The sequence below is a fragment of the Epinephelus moara genome, chromosome 14 (assembly GCF_006386435.1).
Source record: "Epinephelus moara isolate mb chromosome 14, YSFRI_EMoa_1.0, whole genome shotgun sequence".
NCBI lineage: Eukaryota > Metazoa > Chordata > Actinopteri > Perciformes > Serranidae > Epinephelus > Epinephelus moara.
Genome location: NC_065519.1, coordinates 27812531 through 27834039, shown reverse-complemented (window position 1 = coordinate 27834039; position 21509 = coordinate 27812531). Strand labels below are relative to the sequence as shown.

The 21509-nt window shown below is 42.1% G+C and overlaps 2 protein-coding genes across 2 annotated transcripts; one reads left to right on the top strand and one right to left on the bottom strand.

Annotated features, from left to right (window-relative positions):
• The first annotated feature begins 3224 nt into the window (after positions 1–3224).
• Positions 3225–5066, top strand: LOC126400803 (putative nuclease HARBI1). The gene is made up of 2 exons (XM_050061769.1): positions 3225–3524; positions 3841–5066. The coding sequence occupies exons 1-2, from the start codon at positions 3390–3392 to the stop codon at positions 4870–4872; spliced, it is 1167 nt and encodes a 388-aa protein (XP_049917726.1). The 5' UTR covers positions 3225–3389; the 3' UTR covers positions 4873–5066.
• A 119-nt stretch (positions 5067–5185) lies between these two features.
• LOC126400804 (uncharacterized) lies at positions 5186–7024 on the bottom strand. The gene is made up of 5 exons (XM_050061770.1): positions 6944–7024; positions 6380–6473; positions 6186–6273; positions 5889–6050; positions 5186–5716 (listed from the first exon to the last, which is right to left on the bottom strand). The coding sequence occupies exons 1-5, from the start codon at positions 6996–6998 to the stop codon at positions 5462–5464; spliced, it is 654 nt and encodes a 217-aa protein (XP_049917727.1). The 5' UTR covers positions 6999–7024; the 3' UTR covers positions 5186–5461.
• Positions 7025–21509: the final 14485 nt, after the last annotated feature.

The following is a 21509-nucleotide window of genomic DNA, read 5'->3' as shown; positions in this document are numbered from 1 at the left end:
GGTGTTAGCCTCTACTGGGCAGCTGGAAGGACAGGGTGTCACGTATGATGGCAAAAACAAAGCCTTGACCCTTACAACCCCAGCTGGAGTGGCTCCGTAACATTCTCAATCCGCGGAAAGAAATATCAGATTGCAACTGACCTCGGCCCCACTGCTCGAAATCCCAGTGCCACCATAAGAGGCTTTACTACAGACTAGAGGCGGGTGAATAGGGATAATTTAATGAAACATTAGACGAGAGCACTCCACAGTCCTTTAACAAATTGCTTTTCTGGCTGCCAAGCTTGGCTCAATTTGGGTTGCCTGAAGGAAGAGCCGAGTGAAAACACGAGAGAAGAAAAGAGAAGAAAGAGCAGTTATTCACCTGCAGCGTTCAGCGGTAGGATATAATAGTTGCAGAAAAACTACTGAAATATAGAAGATGAGGCCGTCCTGTGATGGCGAAGTCTCCCCTAGAAAGTCTACTTGTGGATTTATGAGAACTTTCTGCAGGACAGATTAAGTGCGATGGGAGGCTGTTGACTTGCGACCAGAGAGAGCAGAAGGCACCCTTCCTTTTATCCACAGCCACCTATGGGTATAAACAGGTGGCTGCTGGGCACTGGCACCTTTTACTGGCAATGCTAGGTGAGTAAAGGCTGGCCTTATTAAGATCTTGGCATGGCCCAGGGTAGTATTCGTGGCATTGCAAAAGAGATTCACCCCTCATTACCTCTTTGTGCTACATAGTGTTCTTAAGCTTGGGATTTAAAGCTGGCCACTGAGTAAAGCCTTGAATTAGCTTAATGAGAAGAGCCAGGCACATGACTTAAACCTCACGTGGAGAGAAAGTCACAGGCAGGCACTTAGAGCCAATATGATTATTGTGTCTGTGTGTTGCACAGGCGTGGCTGGGTTGCAGTAAGTGTGTGCTGTTAGAGGAGTGAAGTGACTTGCATGCGAGATTGTGATCTGTTCCCATGTTTGCATGTGTCCCTCTCAGTTTCTGCTGGATGTACATTTGTGTGCTAATGTGACTATAATTGGGATTCAGGCAGATGGATTCTTGGTGCCTCAGTAATGAGTGCAGGAAAAGGCACACAACCATGAAATGTACAGTATGTCTCAATTGTAGAGTGTCAGCTTTACTCTGTTCCTGTGGGTGTAAGCTAAGGATGTAGCGTTGTTCAGAACGTGGGGAAAGCATCGCAAAGGCTGGCCCACATACATTTATGAAACAACACTGAGACCATCAAAGTGAAATGATGGAAGAGTTTCTTCCGATGACTATGGGTTGGCTATGGATAAAGAGGTCTATTTTACCCAGTAAATACCTGGAATTGTTAAGCCAACAAGTCCTTTATTAAGTTTTATAACTAATAAAAAGTAATGTTCAAAACAACTAGGTAGCATTTAGCTAATTTGCAAATAGGCCAAACATGATGTTTGAAAAGGCTTTAGTATTACATTGCTCTTGTTAAACCTAAACCTAAACAGATTAAATAGGGGTTTTCAAAAAGCAATGACATTTGATAAGCTGAATCAGCAATAAAATGCCACCCTGGCGATGGTGCTGCATCCTGTTTCTGCCAGAGATAAACAAATGTTCTTGGTTTGGTAATGCTTACCACAACTTGGGTTATATTGGTCAGTTCTGCCAGTAATATAACATTTGCACTGAGCAAATTTGTGTTTAGATCAGGGTCGGCAACCCTTAGTGTTAAATGGCCATTCTTGGCCAAAAAAAAATCTGTCTGGAGCTGCAAAACATATTTGAACAAAGGTAACAGCCTATTAAATCTAAATCAATATTACAAATAGGTCTTAATGAGCAATCATTAATATGATTTACTACAAGGTGGCTATTCTGCAGTGGGCCAATTTTTTCGTACTTTTACTTTGCAGCTTTGGTGGTGAAAGCAAATGGATCTACCCACGCACTGATACATCCTGTATTTTCCTGCAAGACGTTTTCTTTGTTGGATTTGCAATCCATAGCTAGCCTTGCTAGAGAAACACCAGGCTAACCACCGTTAGTGAAGTTCAACAAAATTTAGAGGAAAAGGCACCAGGTCATAGACGTATAACGCTCATTTTACTTAATGAAATGTTAAAAATATTTTGATTTAATGTATAGGCTACACACTTTTACAATTGTAGAATGCAATTATCACTTTAGGCTTACAACAATGACAAATGAAAATCTGAATGTTAAAAAATAACAGTTGTCATGTTTTGTCAAGTTTTAGATCTTGAAATACAGTGACATCATTAAACTTATTTGAAAGACAAAATGCTGTAGGTAAAATTGTTAGCTAATTATTGCCATATCCAAATAAGGTGGTGGGTGATCTGGCTACACTGGCTATCCAAGTCATCAGAAGAAAATGTTGGTATTGGACATTTTTGCAAACCACAGATATGTAACATTTGTATGTTTCATACATCATGTCAAGGTTGTGAAGTGACATTGTTTTGATTGCCTGCATGCAAGCTGACTTTGTTGTCACCAGGTGGAGGGGATGTTCGATGGTGTGACACCTCAGCAAGACTACTGCCAAGATGCAGACCACTGCTTGAGACCAACAAACAACATAGCCAGTTGTTTTTTAGTGAGACAAAGGTGCCATTTCCAGCCAGGATTGTGAACCAAAGCATGATCGTTTATTCTGAACCCTAACCAAGTGTTTTTTTGTGCCTGTAAGTAAATGTTGACCACAGCGTTGTTGAATTGTAAAGTTTCAACATAAACCTATGGGAGCACCCGCGATCCCATTTGCATGTCTATTTTTAAACGCCGGTAGAATTGCAACCAAATAAGATAGAGCAATAATTCTTTTTGCATATAAAACCAGAGGAGTTACACTAACGTATCATGCATTCATTGTGTCCCAGAGCGCTGTTTGCTTGCATGTATGGCTTTGTAGAAATCCAGTAAAAAGCACACACAACAAAAACATTAGAATCCAGACCGCGGGTATTCACAGCACTTCCTGCGTTGGCATAAGCGACATCAGGTTGTGAGCATGAACTGACTTTCTTGCGCATATTTAGAAAAATATGTGTAAAAAAAAAAAAAAAGATTTTCATTTTATTGTAGTTTATTGCACTGTTTCGGCAATTCATTTCATTAGTATGGACATAAGGCCATACATATTATTAAAATCTGGGATATAAGGGTTGTATTGATTAAACTACTCCAAGGCCCAATCCCATTTCTCCTTTCTACCCCTACCCCTAGCCCTATCCCTTACCCCTTACCCCTTGAAACAGAGTGCCAAGTGGTAGGGCTGAAAGTCAACCCCTCCGAATTGGGACACCCCTTCGACAATCGCGTATGTCATCAGTAGTCGCCGCTGCCTCTTACGTACGCAGATGCGACAAGTGTTTACCGGAAGTCTCGGAGAATCATGCCGTCTGCCGCTGTGGTGATCTCTGTTGCGTGGGCTATTGGGATCTTTTTACGGTTGTCTGCTGCTAGTCGGAGGAATGAAAGAAAAGGGAGACGCCTTCGACGCCTGGGAATGCTGGTGGATCGTTTTATGGTATGTAGAATGTAATGGAGAACGTTTTTGTGCAATAAAAATAACTGTTACTACCGATGTTAGCATGCTAACGTCAGTAACGTAGGTTGTGCTCAAAAGCTTGGTAACCAGCGAAAGCATTTGTTACTTTGCATTCTACTGTTTGTGATACACATGTAATACGCTCACTGATTAGTGTGTAGATCTGATAATATGTAGCATGACTATTAATGCGTTAGGTTTTGGGGCTGGGGAAAAGCCAAATGTCCCCCATATAAAACTATAGTTAAATCCTTTTAACTGAGATTAATGATATGAACATATTTTCTGTTTCCAGACTGGTCACCCTACAACATACTGCAAACTGAACCACAACGTGCCCGTCCTGCGGTTGTGGTTTAATGTGGAGGCAGAGTTGAAGCAGGACTTTCGCCTCAGCAGAAGAGCAATGAACAGTCTGCAGAGGCTACTGCAGAGTGAGCAGGACCATGGCTGGGGAAGTCAGCTAGAAGTGCTCATCTATGTTTTCTGGCTGGCTCATGGACTGTCTTATCGCGTTGTATCTCGTGTTTTTAATGTGCCCAAATCCACAGTCCACCGCATCATCCACAAAATAGCAAATGATATATGGATCAACCTGAAGCGTGTCATCTCTTTCCCCCAGATAGGACAGCTTCATGCAGTTGGACAAGGATTTGCCCACCTATCAGGGACCCCTGCATTCAACAATGTTGTGGGTGCAATAGATGGAAGCCATATTAGGATAAAACCACCAGCACGGTACCGAATAGATTATTTAAATTACAAGGGATTCTATTCAGTAAACATGCAGGCAATATGTGATTCCAGTGGAAGATTCCTAGACATCTTTGTTGGTTACCCCGGGTCAGTTCATGACACGCGTGTAATGAAGAACAGCAGCTTTTACAGAGCAAGACGTTACCCTCCCACAGGCTACATTCTTCTAGGAGATGGTGGCTATCCGTGTTTGGACACACCAGTCTGCCTGATGACACCGTACAAGGAGCCAGTTAATGGACCAATACAGGGGAGCTTCAATTATCATCATTCCAAAGGCCGCAGCATAATCGAAAGGGCTTTTGGAATGATGAAGACCAGGTGGAGGTGTACACTTTTCAAAGCCTTGGAGGTAAAACCAACATTTGCACCTCAGGTTATTGCATCCTGTGCCTTTCTGCACAATGTGTGTCTGGACAATGGGGATGTGCTGGAGCCAGATGAAGATGCCGCACAGGATATGCTAGACCCCCAACCTCCTCGGGACCCCCTGGCAGCTAATGAGAGGTCTGGCAATGCAACAAGAGACCACCTGGCTGCTCTGATCTCAGGCAATGTGCAGGCCCCATGAAGATGCTGACTGATCCAGAAATGGGACAATGTATATAGTTTTTTGTTATGCTACCTCAGGGATGTGTGTTTGAGTATCTGACAAATCCAGAAATGGACAATGTATATAGTTTTTTGTAATCTTACCTCAGGGATGTGTCAAGTTTTTTTCTTTTTTTTTTCAAATAAATCTGACTGATCCAGAAATGGACAATGTATATATTTTTCAGGCATGTGTCAAGTTTTTTTTTCTGAATAAATCTTTTTTAATGCTAATATCTGTTTCAGATGTTGTTAATGTTTAGCTGGTGTGATATTCATGCTCACAAACTTGTAGTAGAAAACAATATTGCACTTTATTTGGTAAATGGCATCACATTCAGATGCATTTATGAACTTGTCTTAAAAACATTTAAAAACTATATTAAAACAAAAAACAACAGCCAGCTGTGCCTTTGAGGTAGACATTAGAATACACACACACAGGACAGCACAGCAAATTATTTCTTAAATTGGTCCTGAGAACAACTTTTCAGATGTAAACATCGAACAGTGCAAACATACACACAGGAACTAGTGTGATAAGGGGCCATATTGCACAAAAGAAACTGTCAAATTTTGTCAATGAGTTTCTCAAACAGGCTTAAAAAACGCTCTGTTTTCTTCTCACTTTCCTCGTGTCTCTTCTGCTCCTTCTCACTCTCCTGTGCCAGAAAATCCACGATGTGGTTTAGCTTCCTCTTCTTTTTTTTGGGTGAAGGGGTTGGGGGCATGTCCACAGTAGCAGCAGCAGTGGTAGGGGCATCAGATGTGGCTGCCTCAGAAGAAGCTGTGGCTGAGGTGGAAGGAGAGGGTTCGATGATCTCCTAAGAACACAACAAATGAGAAGGTATTATATTCCTGAAGTAGGTCATATGGCCACATGTATGTATGTACAATACATAACTACGTAGAAAATATATTTCTTAAGACGCTGGGTTATAATCAACAATATAGATCAGTAATCAATAACAATACATGATGTGGCTGTATCTTTACCATAAGCAGTGTGACAGGATCATCATATGAGGCAACCACAACGGGAGGGTCCATGGATGGCCTGGCTCCCAGCACCTCATGCATGTCCTCGAAAAACTGCCAGGTAGATGCTGTGGTTTCCCCGGCATCAGTTCCTGAACCCGTCTTGGGGGTTCTCAGCTCCTGCACAAAAACAAAACAATGTTATAACTTATAAATATGAAGTTCATCATTGCAGCACTGAGAGATTACAGATTACTTTAAAAGATTACAGTTTAGGCATTGCCTTAAATCTAAACTAAAGTGCTTCTCGTTTACCTTATATTTCTTTTTAAGATTTTCCCATTTTTTCGATGCCTGTTGGCAGGTGATTTTACCCTCAAGCCCAAGCTCTTTGATCAACGTCCTGTATCATAACACATATGAGAAGTAATGTAAAAACAATGAAAAGCAAGAAAAAAATAAAACAACATAATTATGTATGCTGTCAAGCAAGCTATAAAAATACTCACTCCCAAAGTTGTTTGGCAGCAGCTTTGGATTTGAGAAAACGCTGCTCATTTTCAGCCCTGAATTTTATGAGGCGTCGGGTCTCTTCTGGAGTCCCTGTATGGATAACACACAGGGATAACTGTGATCTCATGATCTTGGATGTCATATAAACCAGTGATATTAACGTTACTTGGGTTACAACATCCATATAACATGTTAGCACGCAATTCGTACACAACTTCAATGGAGTTACAGGCTAATGCTAACGTCACATTCGACTTGTTTATGACATTCCTGCATGTTGTATCCTATAACGCTATCAATGTAACTGAATACCAGCAGCGAGGTTGCCGAAGTTATTATTAATAACGTTATCACTGTAGATTATCAGGGCTGCCCACAGAGCACTGCTTGTATTCAGCCTGGTAACGGTAACCACGTAACTGAAGCCTCGACTACTAGCGATTTTTTTCGGGGGTGCATTTTACGAGGAAAATGACCACTACACATTGAAACAACGTTAAAATAGACAATAAAGGGGTTTTCGTACATTTTAAAACTTTATTCATGGAGAAAATACTTACATTTGTGCACTTCTTTAGTTGTGGAAGCAGCCATCTTGCCGGTCTTGCAAGGCATTCTGGGAAATCTGTCGTACCCCTTCGTTTGGAGTGTGCCTCGGAAAAATCTCCGTTTGAAGGGGTACATAGCCCTACCACTTCCCCCTACCCCTCCGTCATAATGATAAATGGGACACCCCTACCACTCCACGTGAACGCGCAAAACGGAGGGGTAGGGCCAAGGGGGAGGGCCAAGGGGTGAAATGGGATTGGGCCCAAAAATGGCAAGATATGCTCTGGAGGACTTGTTCTATGGTAGGTCATAAAGGGTTAATAACAGCTCCAATACAGATGTGTTTGCAGAAATGTACAATGCCAACATTTACTGTGGTGATTCTTGCTCCTATAGATCTATTTTTAATGATGACTCTGCATGCCCAGATCTCAGCAATGGCTTTAGTGAGTGAAGTGTAATCATGCCTGGTAGATTATGAACAGAGCTACTGATGGTGCTCAAGTTTTATTGAGTAGTAGTTTCAAAAAAACTCACTCCACTAAAATGGTTGCTTGGGTCTACACCTTTGAATCTGCCTACTCCACTGAGTGCGAGTTTACTAATTTATCCTGCACTGTGACACGAAACAGCAGTGTCCCGGTTTAAATAATAAACAAGCAACGAATGCTGATGGGACTCAGTTAGCCAATCAGCACCACGGGCGGGACTAACACCATTGTCAGGCTGTTGTCAAGCGTTGTCAAGCATTGTTGTGCCGTGCACTGGAACCAATGAGGAGCAATAACAACAACGGCAAGCAGACAAGATAGACCCAGGTGCTGAGGCTGTTCCAAATTGACATGTCCTCTCAATGTCACCTCACATCCTCCTTTGTTTTACTTTGCTCTGCTCCACTCTTAAAAGTCCAGCAAAACAGGTACGTTGGCATCAGTGTGGATTCAAAATGACTTCAGATTCAAGCAAACATGATGGACTCCAGTGATCGGCTAGGAAAAATCGAATCCTCCTCCCCCACAGAGTGGATGCAATGTCAGACGGAAGATGGAAACAGAGTGTAATGAGTTGACAATTCTGCCTGATATCACTAAAATGGAGCAATACATGCAATTCAGTATAGACCAACTTTCCCCCCTCAGCACAACTGATAATCAGAGGGTGATTTATGTGAAAATGACACAGCGTGTTACCCACTTAAACAGTGTGTGCAATCATGTCTCCACACCATAAAATGAAATGAAGGGGAAAGGCACTGATGGCAGCCTATGTTCTATTATTATTATGAATAAACAGTATCAAGCTGACATGAGTTGCCACACATGTTACACTCTCTGCAAAGGCGTTCCTCTCTGTTGATGAAAATGGGATTTAACTGCACACATTGAAAGAGCTTCAGAATCCCACATATGTTTATTGGCATGTTGTTAACATGTGTAGGTGGCATGTTCCTCCAGTGTTCCGTGTACAATATGCTTATTAGATAAACTGAGAGTAGAAGGGGTGGGTTGCATTGTCAGTTAATCAGCTATGGATGAAAATAAAAAGAAATTAAGAGATGGACTAAATGTGTTTTTGCTGTAGGAATCTCCAGCAACTGTCAGGCACAGACTGCTACTCATTAGCAGTCAGCAGCAGCGAGGTAGATGTGTTTATATTTGTGTGTGCACGTTCCTGCAGGAGTGTCTGTTCTCGGCTGTGCAGTACAGCAAAGCCATTTAAATGAATTCTTTGACCTCAGCTCTTGATCGAACAGAAAAACCTGTTTTCTCGCCTTCCCTCCTCATTATTCTCCTGCTGTTTCCTCTGTGCATTGTCCGGCTGTGCACTGGGACACTGGGACAAAGAGGTTAGAGTTCCCTGTGGCTTGACACTTCATTGCAGGTTGTGAGTAACTGCCGGAGCACACAACACTTCATTTTTTTCTTTTTTTCTTTTTTTTTTTGGTCACCTTGTGCTTTTTATCCTGCTGACAGAAATGTAATTTCATGGCATGTGCTGAGTGGCATTCCAGTGATCACATAAGAGGAGAAAAACAAACTGATTGGATTGTTTTCAGTCATTTCAAGACGTTCATACTTTAAGTTGAGTTAAAGCGTGACAAATAGATGTATAGAAGCAAGGTCCTTGACTGTGAGAAGATTTTGAGCCATGATCCAAGAGGTCTGTGGAGTCATTGGTTGGAGTAGTTCTCAAGTACTTCTTAACACCACCACAGGCTTAATACACGGCTTGCTTAACAGTAGCTCCATGAGCAAAGACTTGGCTCCTAAATCAAGAGTTGTAAATCAAGTTCACTATGGCCTTTAGCATTGCACTTGACACGATCTGCCAAAACCTCTCAGCTTAGACTTGCGGGAAGAAAAAAAAATCTCCATTTACCTATCAGTAAATGCTTGCAGCTGTGATCTGTCTGTGCGCTCACAACACTTTCCACAGATCTGTAGTATGCATGATCTTAATGAGTCCACAGGCTTTTTGTCAGGTAACGCTGACAAGCAGAACATGGAAATCACATTACAGCTTGCATGCATCATTATCAATGGGCGCGGCTGGCTGTGGAGACAAGTATTAAAGCCTCTATGGCAGCAGCCTGAGAAACAAGCCTTTGATCTAAGAAATGTCCAGGAACACAGTAAACCCATAAGTAGGTGTATCTGTTTCAGCCAAAAAAAAAAACAGGAGACTGACGGAGTATATTTGGACTCAGACATAATGCTTTCAGGTGGAAGACATGTATGATTTATGTTGGGTAATCTGAAAGGCCAACAGAGTGTCTCTTTCTATTTCACTCTTAAAGTACCCCCCACGTTTTTGAGAGTGACACATTCACAAACTGTTAATCTTGTATCCAGTCATGGGGTTGGCACGTCTGTTGCTGTGGCTGGTTGTGTGCAGCAGCCTAGTTTGCTTCAGTCCACCCATTTACAGATGTATTTTGACGTCAGTGGGTGGTAGGGGAATGCTGACTGTGGCTGAGATGAGTTTCTTTATACCCGAGGGCTGAATGAGACAGTATGGTGCATGAAAATGTCATTTAAGACCCCAATTTCAAAAGGAACAAGTGTTTATTTCACCTAATAACTTGTTTCTGTATTACCATCAGTGTAATAATATATCATTTGGTGGAGTATAATTGCTAAAAGTGGATGGCTGCTATGGCCCCTTAGCCCATACAGAAATGTTTCCCCTGTGCTTCCCAGCTGCTCGGAATTAGCCGTTGCCACATTATTGTAACCGTGCATACAATTCCTATTCTGTAAAACTGTCAGGCGACAAAAAGCGCAGGCAGATGTGATAAGGAGCTTAATGGGCACTGCTCACTCACAAAGCCTGACTGGGCTGAGGGTTTACTATTGAGAACCTTGTGCACAATATATATTGGTATATGTAGGCACTGTTGGACAGGATTTCTCAGCGGAATATCAAGATCCCTGTCAAAATGAGTGGTGCTTAAGTAGGCTATGTCATTATATGCATATGTTAGCAAAGAAAACACCAAGTTATCAATTTGTCCCTGACGTGCATGCAACATTTAAAGCACATTTATTCATTCATTCCTTTTCGAAAATTGCTTATCCTGTTGGGAGTCGCAGGGTGGCCTGAGCCTGTCCCAGCTGACAATGGGCAAAAGGCAGGGTACACCCTGGACAGGTTGCCAGACTATCACAGGGCTGTCCCATAGAGACAGACAACCATTCACACTCACATCCACACCTTCCAATTTAGAATCACCAATTAACCTACATGTCTTTGGACTGTGGGAGGAAGCCGGAGTACCCAGAGAAAACCCATGCTGACACAAAGAAAACATGCATAGAAGGGCTCCCCCACCCTGGGGTTCGAGCCTTCCAACCCGGGCAAGAGGAACCCTCTTGCTGTGAGGCGACAATGCTAACCAGTGTACCATTGTGCTGCCCCATTTAAAGTACAGTATGCTGAATTAAGCTGAGGGGTGGGGGGAAAAATCAATTTTTAGATGCATCGAAATTCTGTTTCGATGTGGAAAACTCATAATCGATTTTAATTTTATTTTTATATTAATTTTTCAAATTACCGTAACTCCTCAACCATTCACGCTATCGACGTAATTCCAACGGATACTGAAAGCTGAGCAGCGGAGCTTTCCAGTGACATTACGGTAGTGACGTCATTACCTGTGAAGGAGGGGAGGGAAGTGGGCACAGCAGGAGGAGAGTGACAGCTGACGAGGAGACTGCAAGTTGGAGTGATTTAGCGGAGTTTTGGTGAGTTTTAGTGGAGTTTGGGTGGCATTTTCTTTGTAAATAATATTAAGTGTTGTAAATAATAATATTTCTGTTTTTTTGAGAGCTTTTGAGTTTTTTTGAGCCGTGTTTTCACCATAGTTCGTATTTTTGCCATCGTTCGTCTTTTTTGCAATAGTTCATATTTTTAGAGTTCATAGATAGTTATAGTCAGTTATAGTTTTGTAAATACTGGAGGATAAATGTCGAGGAGGTCGACGAGGGACAGGATAGTCCAGTTGAGATTTGTGGATGAGGAGGATGAACTGGAGGAGACTGGTGGGGTGGAGTCATCTCAACCACAGTAAGTAACAGGCCTACAGTTTGTATGCACTGGATATGTTATCCCAATTTTACTACAATAATGTTTTTCAATATCTAGTGTAAATTTTCTTATTGGCTCGTTTTAGAAAAGAGAATCGTTTTATAACTGAAATCGTTGCCCTCAGAATCGGAATTGAATCGAATCGTGAGGTGCCTAGAGATTCCCACCCCTAATTAAGCTGCCAATGTTCTCAGATGGTCAGAACCAACCCCAACACACTGGGGTGGGGCTGGGCACTGTGCACAACACTGGCAGAGGTTGAAAGCAGCTTGTAGCTGTGTGTTGTAGCAAGACAACGGAAATCACTGGAATCACCAAAGATTTATACATATTTGGACAATTTACCAGTTATCTGAAGTCTGGTGGAAATGTTTTCTCAGGCCCGGTTTTTCTTCTGGTTGGCGCTTATAAGTTGCTAGCACCATAGCTTCGAGTATTCAGATACCAACATTATCAGCTCCTCCATCTTGTCTTCTTTGGGGTTCTGTGATGTCCACTAATTGATGAGCCAGGCAGGCAGCAACCACCTGAAATTCAACATGGTGAACTTCACACCCCAACAGCTGTGTTGGAATCTGCTTCCTCTCTGCTGCCTTCCCCTCATTAAAATGACTGTTGTCAACAAGTTACCACACGGCGGTGTGAATAACCCCTTAGGTTGCTCAACTGTGAGTGACAGTGGTAGTGATGTCCTGGACAGTTTACAAAGAGGAAAATGCAGGCCAGTGGTAAAATTATCACCCCATCTGTTTCTTTGTATCCATCACAATTTAAAGACTGACTTCAAAATCTGAATCAAAATCTACCAACAGGGATGGAGCTAGAGTGGACTTTATAGACTTTCAGCACAGGCCGGATGTTAATACATTAGCAAGAAAAAAATAATGTCTCCCTTTGTCCCTAGAAGAAATAGTCTGATACATGATGCTTTAGCATACATTCTGAGTAATTAGGCCAGTGTGCAACAAATGATTGCTGAACAACAACATGTTGTATGACCTAGTCTGTTTCAAGCATACTGAACCTTATGCTACCAATGTATTCTCACAAGTGAGGTCTAAGGCTAAATGCTAAGTAATTCTTAACAATATTTTATGCAGATTTTCATCTGTGTTCTCAAATGGATGAGTCTTCTAAACAGACTAACCTCCTAAGTTGTTCTGAAGTGAAGGAGACCAAGTTTGACAAGTGAAATTGAATGCATTTGACAGCAAAGTTTTCCACTAAAAGTTCACAAGTATCTTATAGGGTAGGGGAGGAAGGAATTATGGCATCACCTTTGGGAGTAACTAGTAAGTGGCAAGTCCCTGAGAGTTGGTGCAATCCTGCAGATTTCTCAGCCAACCTTTTTGCTAATGGAGTTGCAGAACTATCTCCTGCAAAGAAGGGAGAGAGGCTCAAATGAGGCAGCGGAATGACAGGCAATAGACTGGAAAATATGAGACGGGGAGAGGGGAATGGACTCAAGCTGATGTGTTTATTCACCACTGCGGGCTCCCAGCAGAAATCTTTGTGGGCAAATGCATTTTAAGTCCCCAATGCATAAAGAAGTAGACACGGCCTGTGTCCTACCATAAAAATCTTGAGAAATCAAACACGCCCTCAAATGTTGTGATTTTCGGTCTTGCTAGGTTTCAGAGGTTCATACAGGGATTCAGAGGAAGGCTTGCAGTTCAGTCACCATGCACTTAACTGGTTTTGTCCAACTTTTGGGGCGGTCGTGTTGCCTCAAAAGGCATGAATTCTGAGCCATGTCCATGAGTAAAAATCCATCTTTTTGTGGTTAAGATCACTTATTCTTGTCATTGGGGCAACTTTCATTTTCAATTGAAGTGTTATTGTGAAGTAAATGGACTGGGTTTGACAAGTGAGTTTATTGTCAGAGTGCAAGAGCAATTGACTAAGGTAATAACTATGGGCAGGTGCAGAGAAAAGCATAAAAGGTAAGTTCTTTAACAGATGTCAACATAAAAGCTTGTCAGTTTGATTTTTCAGGTACCTGTGCAACAAACCAAATCGCAGACACCCGGCTTTTTCACACCACCAAAGCTGAAGTGTACCACACAACCACTATTGCCATTTATTACAGCTTGACGTCCTGGTGTTGTGTGATTCACACAACACAATCTATTCTTTATTCAGCAGTGAAACAATCACACAAGGTCATCTGGTAGCAAAATGCAACGTCATTATCTCTCCGCTGCGCTCTTCAGAGAAAGGGAGGATGCATAATGACGTTCTTTTCTGACACCACTCAAACTGTTTTTCTGTTAGAGAGAGGCATGAAATCTACCACTGAAGCAGCTCTATTAGGAGCTACAAGACAGAGATAATGTATAGCATAGCTTATTTGAAAGCTTGCCAATATGATTCATTATATTACAACCAACTGCTGACTCACATGTTAATCAATGACACATCAAAACATGTAATATTCCTTGTTAACCTGGCTGTGCTAGCAGACAAAGCTGTAGGGATATAATGACTCATACCATATCACATCATTATTATTATTTATTAGCATTGCTTGATGGATTTAAACACACCTGAATTGAAAGAAAAGTGTTGTGACAGTTCAACTTAGGACCCAAACGCAAACGCAACCAGGAAACTGAATGGTAAAAGACACTTTATTGTACAGTAGTTTGAAGATGAGGGGCTGAAAGCTTGAGTGAAATGATGGCTGAGGTGGGCTGGGAATGGTGTAGCAGAGCAGGCAGAGGGGCTGAAGACCGAGCAGTCCAAATACAGAGGCAGAAGACGAGGCTGGACATAAATGGTTATAGTGGAAGCAGGCGTGGTGAATTGAGGTCCAAAAAGCAAAAAGAGACAAGATGTCAAAAAACTTAGAAGTTGGCCTTGACATCTGTACCGCAGAGGAGACTGAACAATCTGAGTATGGACGTCTGAGCCATGGTTTTATACAGCAACTGCTTGATTGTTGATGAGGTTCAGGCGTGCAGGTTCAGCAGCTGCTGGCACTAGGGGATTGGCAGGAGGAAGGAACCAGGAGGCCAAGCCCAACAGACACACAGAGACAGGCTGAATCCAAATGTCCGCACTTCACCGGACTTGCAGACTCGCGGACTTTACTGGCGCGTTCACAGGAAGTCCGGGAGTGCTTAGGGCTATCCAAATCCACAATTCATTCAGTCTACAAGGGGCCTCAAGTGGACTTTGTGTGGACTTCCAGAGAGTCCGCTTGGGGTGCAGACTTTAGCAGACTTCACTAGTTTAATTACCCACAATTCATTGCAATACAGACATGACGTTTTAATTTTTCCAAATTGCTGACAGAAAACACACACACAAAACACCCATAAACTTATTATAAATTGTAATATTAAAACGTTACTTGACTAATGTAGGCCAGATATAAAATTCAACAACATCTTGATACAGAAATATGTAGAAGTATAGGCTATAGAGATAATCAATATGCATTTTTGATATTGCAGCCTATAGCCTATAAAAGCTGTGCTGTGTACGTACGCCTGAAGTCTGCGAGGGCTCAGTCTGCAAGTCCAGAGGGTGGAGATTTGGATTCAGCCACAGACTGAAAGCAAACATGAGACAGGGGACACAGGAAACATAAGTAAAAGGCAAAGCAACCCCTAACAAAAAGAGGCTCGTGTAAGCAAATAACGGTGGGTTGAAAACTCAAGCTTATAATATAAGTTTTAGGGAGAAAAATCAAGCTAATCATAGAAGTTTTAGGTTGAAGGAATCTATTTAACTTAAGTTGGTAGGTTGAAAAGTCAAGTCATAATAAAGTTTAGCTTAAAAAGAGATAGTCCCTTTTTGTTGAAGAGCAAAATCCTCTATGTTAAATGAGAAATGGCACCAAATTTGCCTTTGCCAATTCCACTAAACTCCATTTAAGTAAAGAGTAATTTTAGCGTGTATAGAGCCAGCATAATTTCACATCTCACTGGATGAATTAGGGTTTATTTAAACCAAACCAGAGCTGGCGGTTGTTGGAACAGTGGAAAAATGAACCAAGGCACTTTTTGTGAGTTTTATTTTGTGTCTGTCAGCTCCAAATGCAGTGTGTTTTCATACTGATAAAATTACTGTTTATATAAATGGAGTCTGGTGGGTCTGGTGATAGTGGTTTCTGAGCTTACCCTTTAGAAAAAATGAACTGTGTCTATAGGGATACTCGCCATAAATTGTCAGATCAGTTTAATAAATGTTGTTCCCATGAGTCACTTAGGCACAAAAACATGGGGAAATTTGGTCCAGGTTGAAAAATACTAAATTTACCCTTTAATGTGTTCTTAATGTTATAGCCTTTTCTCACCATTGAATGATACTGCATATGTGTGAAATGCATCACAGAGATTGTGTGTGTTGTTGTGTGTGGACTAAGTTTATTAAAGCACAGGAACAGTTCATGAACTCATTTATCCATCTACAAAATAGAAAGGACGATGGAGGAACTGGAACACAAACAGAAAATGTGGCTTCAAATATCTTAGCACTAAGGCTGTACTCTAAAGAAGGGTTATTTCGCAGTCAAACTCTATAGTTGCCATTTTGAGAGGATAGCTGGTGTTGATCTGGCTCCCCGTAAGTCTGTTCTGCTGGACGATGATACATTATAGGGGCTATAGAGGGGCACTTGAAGAAATGACTTCAAAGAAGCAAGTGAGATAGCAGCTGCCCAATCAGATCTCACTTTAGTAGGATAATAGCATTCAGGTCCCCGGAGGCAGAAGCGAGGATGTGTCATAAATTATGAATTTCCATGAGAACAGATATGGATGGCGGTGTCATGCAATAATTGGCACAGCACTTAGCTCCGAGTGAAGCTGGCTGGTGGCTGAGTGATGTACGCTGCAGGCTCCTACCCCGAAAACACGTTGAAGTGATTTGCAAAGTCAGCGTGACACAAAGAGGCGCCCCCAATTATCATGTTGACCCAAGGCTCTATGATGTGGCAACCTCATTGCATGACCTGTGAGGCAGCATGGTGGGGAGCAGCAGTGGGTCCAAGGTTAGAGGAGCCTCGTGAGATGATGGAAGGTGCACTCAAAAATACTCTTATGTCAGAAATACACCTGTTATATTAAAATAACCTACAAACTGGTAGTGCAACACTTAAAATTGGCTCATCCCAATGTACATATCATAGATTTAACCTGTTTCAGATGTTGGTTTGGTCACTGGCACACGGGATGAATTAAAATGAGAGAAAAAGCCTCTGTCAGCCAAGAAGATGAAATTCAGGCACAAGCACGGTGCATTTTACTGATGGCAGGATCAAAGGTTTCTGGCTGAAAAAGCCTTTAGTACTTTCAAAAATGTACTGTCTGTACTGAAACCTGACAAACAGTAATGCTGCTCAGCTTTTAACATTGTTTTGTTTTCATTATTTTTCAAATACACTTTTTCAAGGGACAGCTCAGCCTTGTGGTGTTTAGCTGTGCAGATACAGCTGGTTTATTCTGCTAAGGCAATAAGTTTCCCTAGAAAAATTGTCTCAGTTGTACCAGTCATAGTTCTACATCCAAACTTTCTCTTGAAAGAACTTGAAAAGCCCTCAAAGACATATAATGCCATACCAGATAGCTGTCACACCATGAGAGATACTCAGTGCCAAGTACAATCGAAAGGTCTCCAGTCAAACAATACTTGCTTTCAATCTTTTTTTGCGCAGAGGGTCTGATCCTGGACTGTTCCCACTTCCCACTGGATCAGCAAACTTTCTGTTGCTGCCATCTCCAGAGCCGCTATTCTCCTGCCAAACAGTCAGTTTAATGCAAAAGCTAACAACGCAGCAGAGGCTAACATTCAACACCAAGCCACTAAATGGTCCCAACATACTCATTCTGCCTCAGAAACAGCTCAGCTCTGTCATTAAACTGTTAGTAGCTGTTTGGTAACATTACGATACGGGACGAGACGATACGGGATGAGAGGAGACGGTATGATATGATACGATATGATTCCATACGATACGGGACAGGATGAGACGAGACGATACGGGACGAGACGAGACGAGATGATACCATACGATACGATGCAATACATTACAGTTTATTGTCCCCATAGGGAATTTGTCCTGCACTCAGGAGCGGCACATGTATTGCTCCCTTACAATAATAGCCCATAAGAAATACACCATAAAAAAAACCAACATAAAAACACATACTACAACAGTACTGCACATCAGCCACTCATGTATTGCACATAACACCAGCACACACCAGAGCACCATAAGCAAAACACAACACAACCCCTAAGCATCAAGCTACATTATTTAAAATCTTAATGGAGGTTAGCACAAATGAATTTTTAAAACGGTTCAGTTTAAATTTGAGCATCCTGTATAATTAGCCCAAGGGTAAAAGCTCGTACTCAGCGTGGAGAGTGCCGAGATACCAGCAAAAGGTTTGAAAGTACGGTTATACTACATGCCGCTCCATTCACATTATGGGTATCAAATGACGTACTCTCTTGTCATCACTTTAAGGGTATTAGTACTGCTTTGAAAATGGTTTAAGCAATACCCAGCCCTACATACCATCCACTGTAAATGTCTATCACAATATTTTTGCTTTCTCTCTCTTAGCTTAGCATAAAGGCTAGAAATGGGGAACAGCTTGACTGCTTCAATCCACACTAAAAAAAGAAAAAAAAAACATGAACCAGCACCTTCAAACCTCACTAATTAACTCATCTTATCTCATTTGTTAAACCTGCACACAAACAGAAATGTTACAGCATGTAACGCCCACAGCTTGCTGTTGTACATTTACAGTATGTGAGTGTTTGCATTATATATATATATAAAAAGCTCTTTTTGATTTAGTAACCCAATTTATAAAAGCTCTAAGGAGCTCTGCAGAATTAAAATCCCTCCTGTGTGACACTATGCCTTTTTCTTTTCAGAAAAAACTCAGCAAACGCAGATATTTATCACAATAATCACCAAAAAAATAAGTGTAGAAAGCAAACACTTTTATAACACAATGCTACCCTCAGAGCATGGATCTAACTCCAGACCTCAGTCAGGGTTTGGGCCGACCCAGTGTTCTGTCTTCTCTAAAATAAAAGGATTAGATGCCACACAAATGTCTGACATCTGTGCCATTTCTCATATCACTGCTCTCTGCCTCTCCTCATGGTTTTCCTGCAGGTGAAAGAGTGAACGGAGGAGGTGGAGGACTTCTTCCTCGGCACACACAGAGACTTCACCTTGCAACCTTCATCTGTGGGAGGAGGGGAAAAGACTTGGGATTGTTTGTTGCCCGCAGGAGGAATTCAAGGTCAGTACACAGTACGCTTACACACAACACACGCACATGCAGAGTCAGGTTTGAGAACAAATACATAGATGGAGGGAGCGTCTTCTTTTCTATTGGCTGTGTTTGTTTTAAGAGGAGTCAAGTGAGCTGATACGATTTTATGCATGAGCTGCCTTGCATTCATGAACAAATAATTGGGGAATAAATTAAAATTCGGTTCAGTATCGAACACAGAATAATAGATTTTTAGCTAAATCATGGTTCAGATGAAAGAAAAGAGTCAAGTGACAATTCCCAAATGTCATTTTGCTCCTTCTGTTCTCACTTCCTCCTTCTTTCCGTCTCATTTAGTTTAATCCACTCTTCCATCCTGCATATTTTGTTTTCTTTCCTTGCATTGCCTCCTTCCTTTTTTAACCTTTTCTTTTTTAGAATTCAGATATCTAAAGAAAATTGTTAATCAACACCTCCAAACAAATGTTGGTCTGTCCAAGGTTTTTTTCCTCTGTGAAGTCCACACACTGGGAAGAATTTGGATTTTAATTGCTTCCCCATAGATTGCCGTCTCACTGAGAAACTGGGTTAATTGCATAAGAGAGAGCCACTTGCGACCTTCACTGAATGCTGCCAACTACTGCGGCGTGCGCACTGCAGTGTTGCATTAACAGGTTATTTAGCCACGGCGATGAAAAAACAAGGTGATCGCCTGGATGGCTGCCTGTTTTATATTAATGTTGACATCACTTTGGAAAAGCTTTTAAAGTGTCAGTCCTGCAAAGTTGTCGTGACAGGATCGTGTTTCCTGTGTAATTCCTCAGCCTACGCGTGTCAGCGTCAGGGCGTGAGGCATATGGAGTCGTTCAGTGTTGGGATCCCGCTAGGGGCTGATTAGACTTCTCAAAGTTGCTTTAGGGTGAAGAGTAAATACAAAATAAAACTAAAATGTCCAAGATGATTAGTCTGTCAATACTTCTTTTCTTGTTTCAGTCCTAAATGTTATTTCTTCCTGTCTTCAGGAGTAATTTTAAAGGACAGAGGGCCAGCCGTCCTTATGCATATATATTCAGGCAGTGGGAGGGGGGAGGAAGGAATTAGCTTTCACTGAGCCCCTTATATCTCTCCAGCCTTCCTTACTTCCTTCCTTTTTTTGTTCCTACCCTCTCCCCCTTCCTGCTTATTTCAGTTCTTTACCTCCCTCTTGCTTCTGTCTTTTCTTCCTTCCCTCTTCCTTCTTCCTGCCTTCCCTCCTTCCTCATCTGCCTTCTCTACTCATATTTCCCTCCCAGCTTCCCCCTCCTCCCTTCTTTTCTTCCTTCCTTCCTTCCCTTTCTTTCTAATGTTTTTCACCTCCTTTGCACCCCTTCCCTCCTCCCTTCCTTCCATTTTTGGTTCTGTGCATCCCCCTTACTCCTCTCCCTTCCCTTCTTATTTCATCTTCCCTTCCTCCTTGTTTCTGCCCTTTCTTCCTTCCCTCCACCCCCCCTTCTTCCTACCTTCCCTCCTTCCTCATCTTGCTTCTCTACTCATAACATATTTTCTTCCTTGCTTCCCCCCTTCCCCCTTTCCTTCCTTCCTTCCATTTTTGATTTGTCCCTCCCCTCTTCCTCCTCTCCATTCCCTCCTTATTCCATATTTTCTTCTTTCTTCCTTTTGTCTTTTGTTACTTAACCCTCCGTCCTACACTCCTTCCCTCCACTTTCCATCTTTCCGTCTTCTGTTCCTTCAACCTTCTGTTCCTTCCCTCCCTCCTTCGCCTCTTCCTTCTCTCCTCATTCCATCTTTCCTTCTTCATTTCCCTCTTTCTCATGTCTTCTGTTCCTGCTTTCACTCCTTTCCTCCTTCCTTCCTTTTGTTCCCCCACTTCCTTGTGTATTTTGTTGTTTATGTCCTTCCGCCTTGCTTCTGCCTTCTTTTACTTTCCTTCTTCCTTCCCCCCTTCTTCCTACCTTCCCTCCTTCCTCGTCTTCCTTCTCTACTCATAACATATTTCCTTCCTTGCTCCCCCCCTTCCTTCCTTCCTTCCTTAATTTCATCTTTCCTTCCTGCTTGCTTCTGTCTTACCCTTTTCCTTTCCTTCCTCCTCTCCATTCCCTCCTTATTCCATCTTTTCCCTCCCTATCTATTTTTCTTCCTTCTGTTCTTTCTTCCTTCCTTCTGTCTTGCCTTCCACCTCTTCCTCCATCCTTATTCCATCTCTCCTTCTTCCTTCTTTCTGTCTTCTGTTCCTTCCCTTACTCCTTTTCTTCTTCCTCCTCTCCCATCTCTCCTAATTCCATCCTTCCTTCCTAATACCTTTCTTTCGTATGTCTTCTGTTCCTGCCTTCCCTCCTTCCTTTTTTCCTTCTCTACTCATTACATATTTCCTTCCTTCCTTCCTTCCTTCCTTCCTTTGTCTGTCTTTTGTTTTTTCCCTCTTTTGACCCCCCTTCCTCTTCTCTCTTTCCTCCTCCCTTCATTCCTTCCTCTCTTCTGTCTTTTATTCCTTCCTTCTTTCCCTCATCACTCTGTCTGTCTGCCTCACCCATGATTTCCCTCCTTTCTGCTCTGCTTACTGGTGAATATGAACACAGAGCCAGTGATAGCTGGAGATGAGGTTAGGGCCGTGACATTCCCCTTAGGACCGATGCCAGGCACAGGGTCCTTGTAGAATATTCCGCCAAATTACGTCACTAGCTGAGGATAATAATACCTGTTTTATAGGTTGAGAATCCCAGGGCACTATGAAGGACAAGCAGGG

What these genes read in the sequence shown, in the direction of transcription:
- LOC126400804 (XM_050061770.1), bottom strand. Translation starts at nt 6,998, where the DNA reads ATGCCTTGCAAGACCGGCAAGATGGCTGCTTCCACAACTAAAGAAGTG. An exon ending in ATCTTAAAAAGAAATATAAG is followed by an intron (nt 6,051 to 6,185) that starts GTAAACGAGAAG and finishes GTTTTTGTGCAG; the next exon opens with GAGCTGAGAACCCCCAAGAC. An exon ending in ATCCTGTCACACTGCTTATG is followed by an intron (nt 5,717 to 5,888) that starts GTAAAGATACAG and finishes TTGTGTTCTTAG; the next exon opens with GAGATCATCGAACCCTCTCC.
- LOC126400803 (XM_050061769.1), top strand. Translation starts at nt 3,390, where the DNA reads ATGCCGTCTGCCGCTGTGGTGATCTCTGTTGCGTGGGCTATTGGGATC. An exon ending in TGCTGGTGGATCGTTTTATG is followed by an intron (nt 3,525 to 3,840) that starts GTATGTAGAATG and finishes TTCTGTTTCCAG; the next exon opens with ACTGGTCACCCTACAACATA.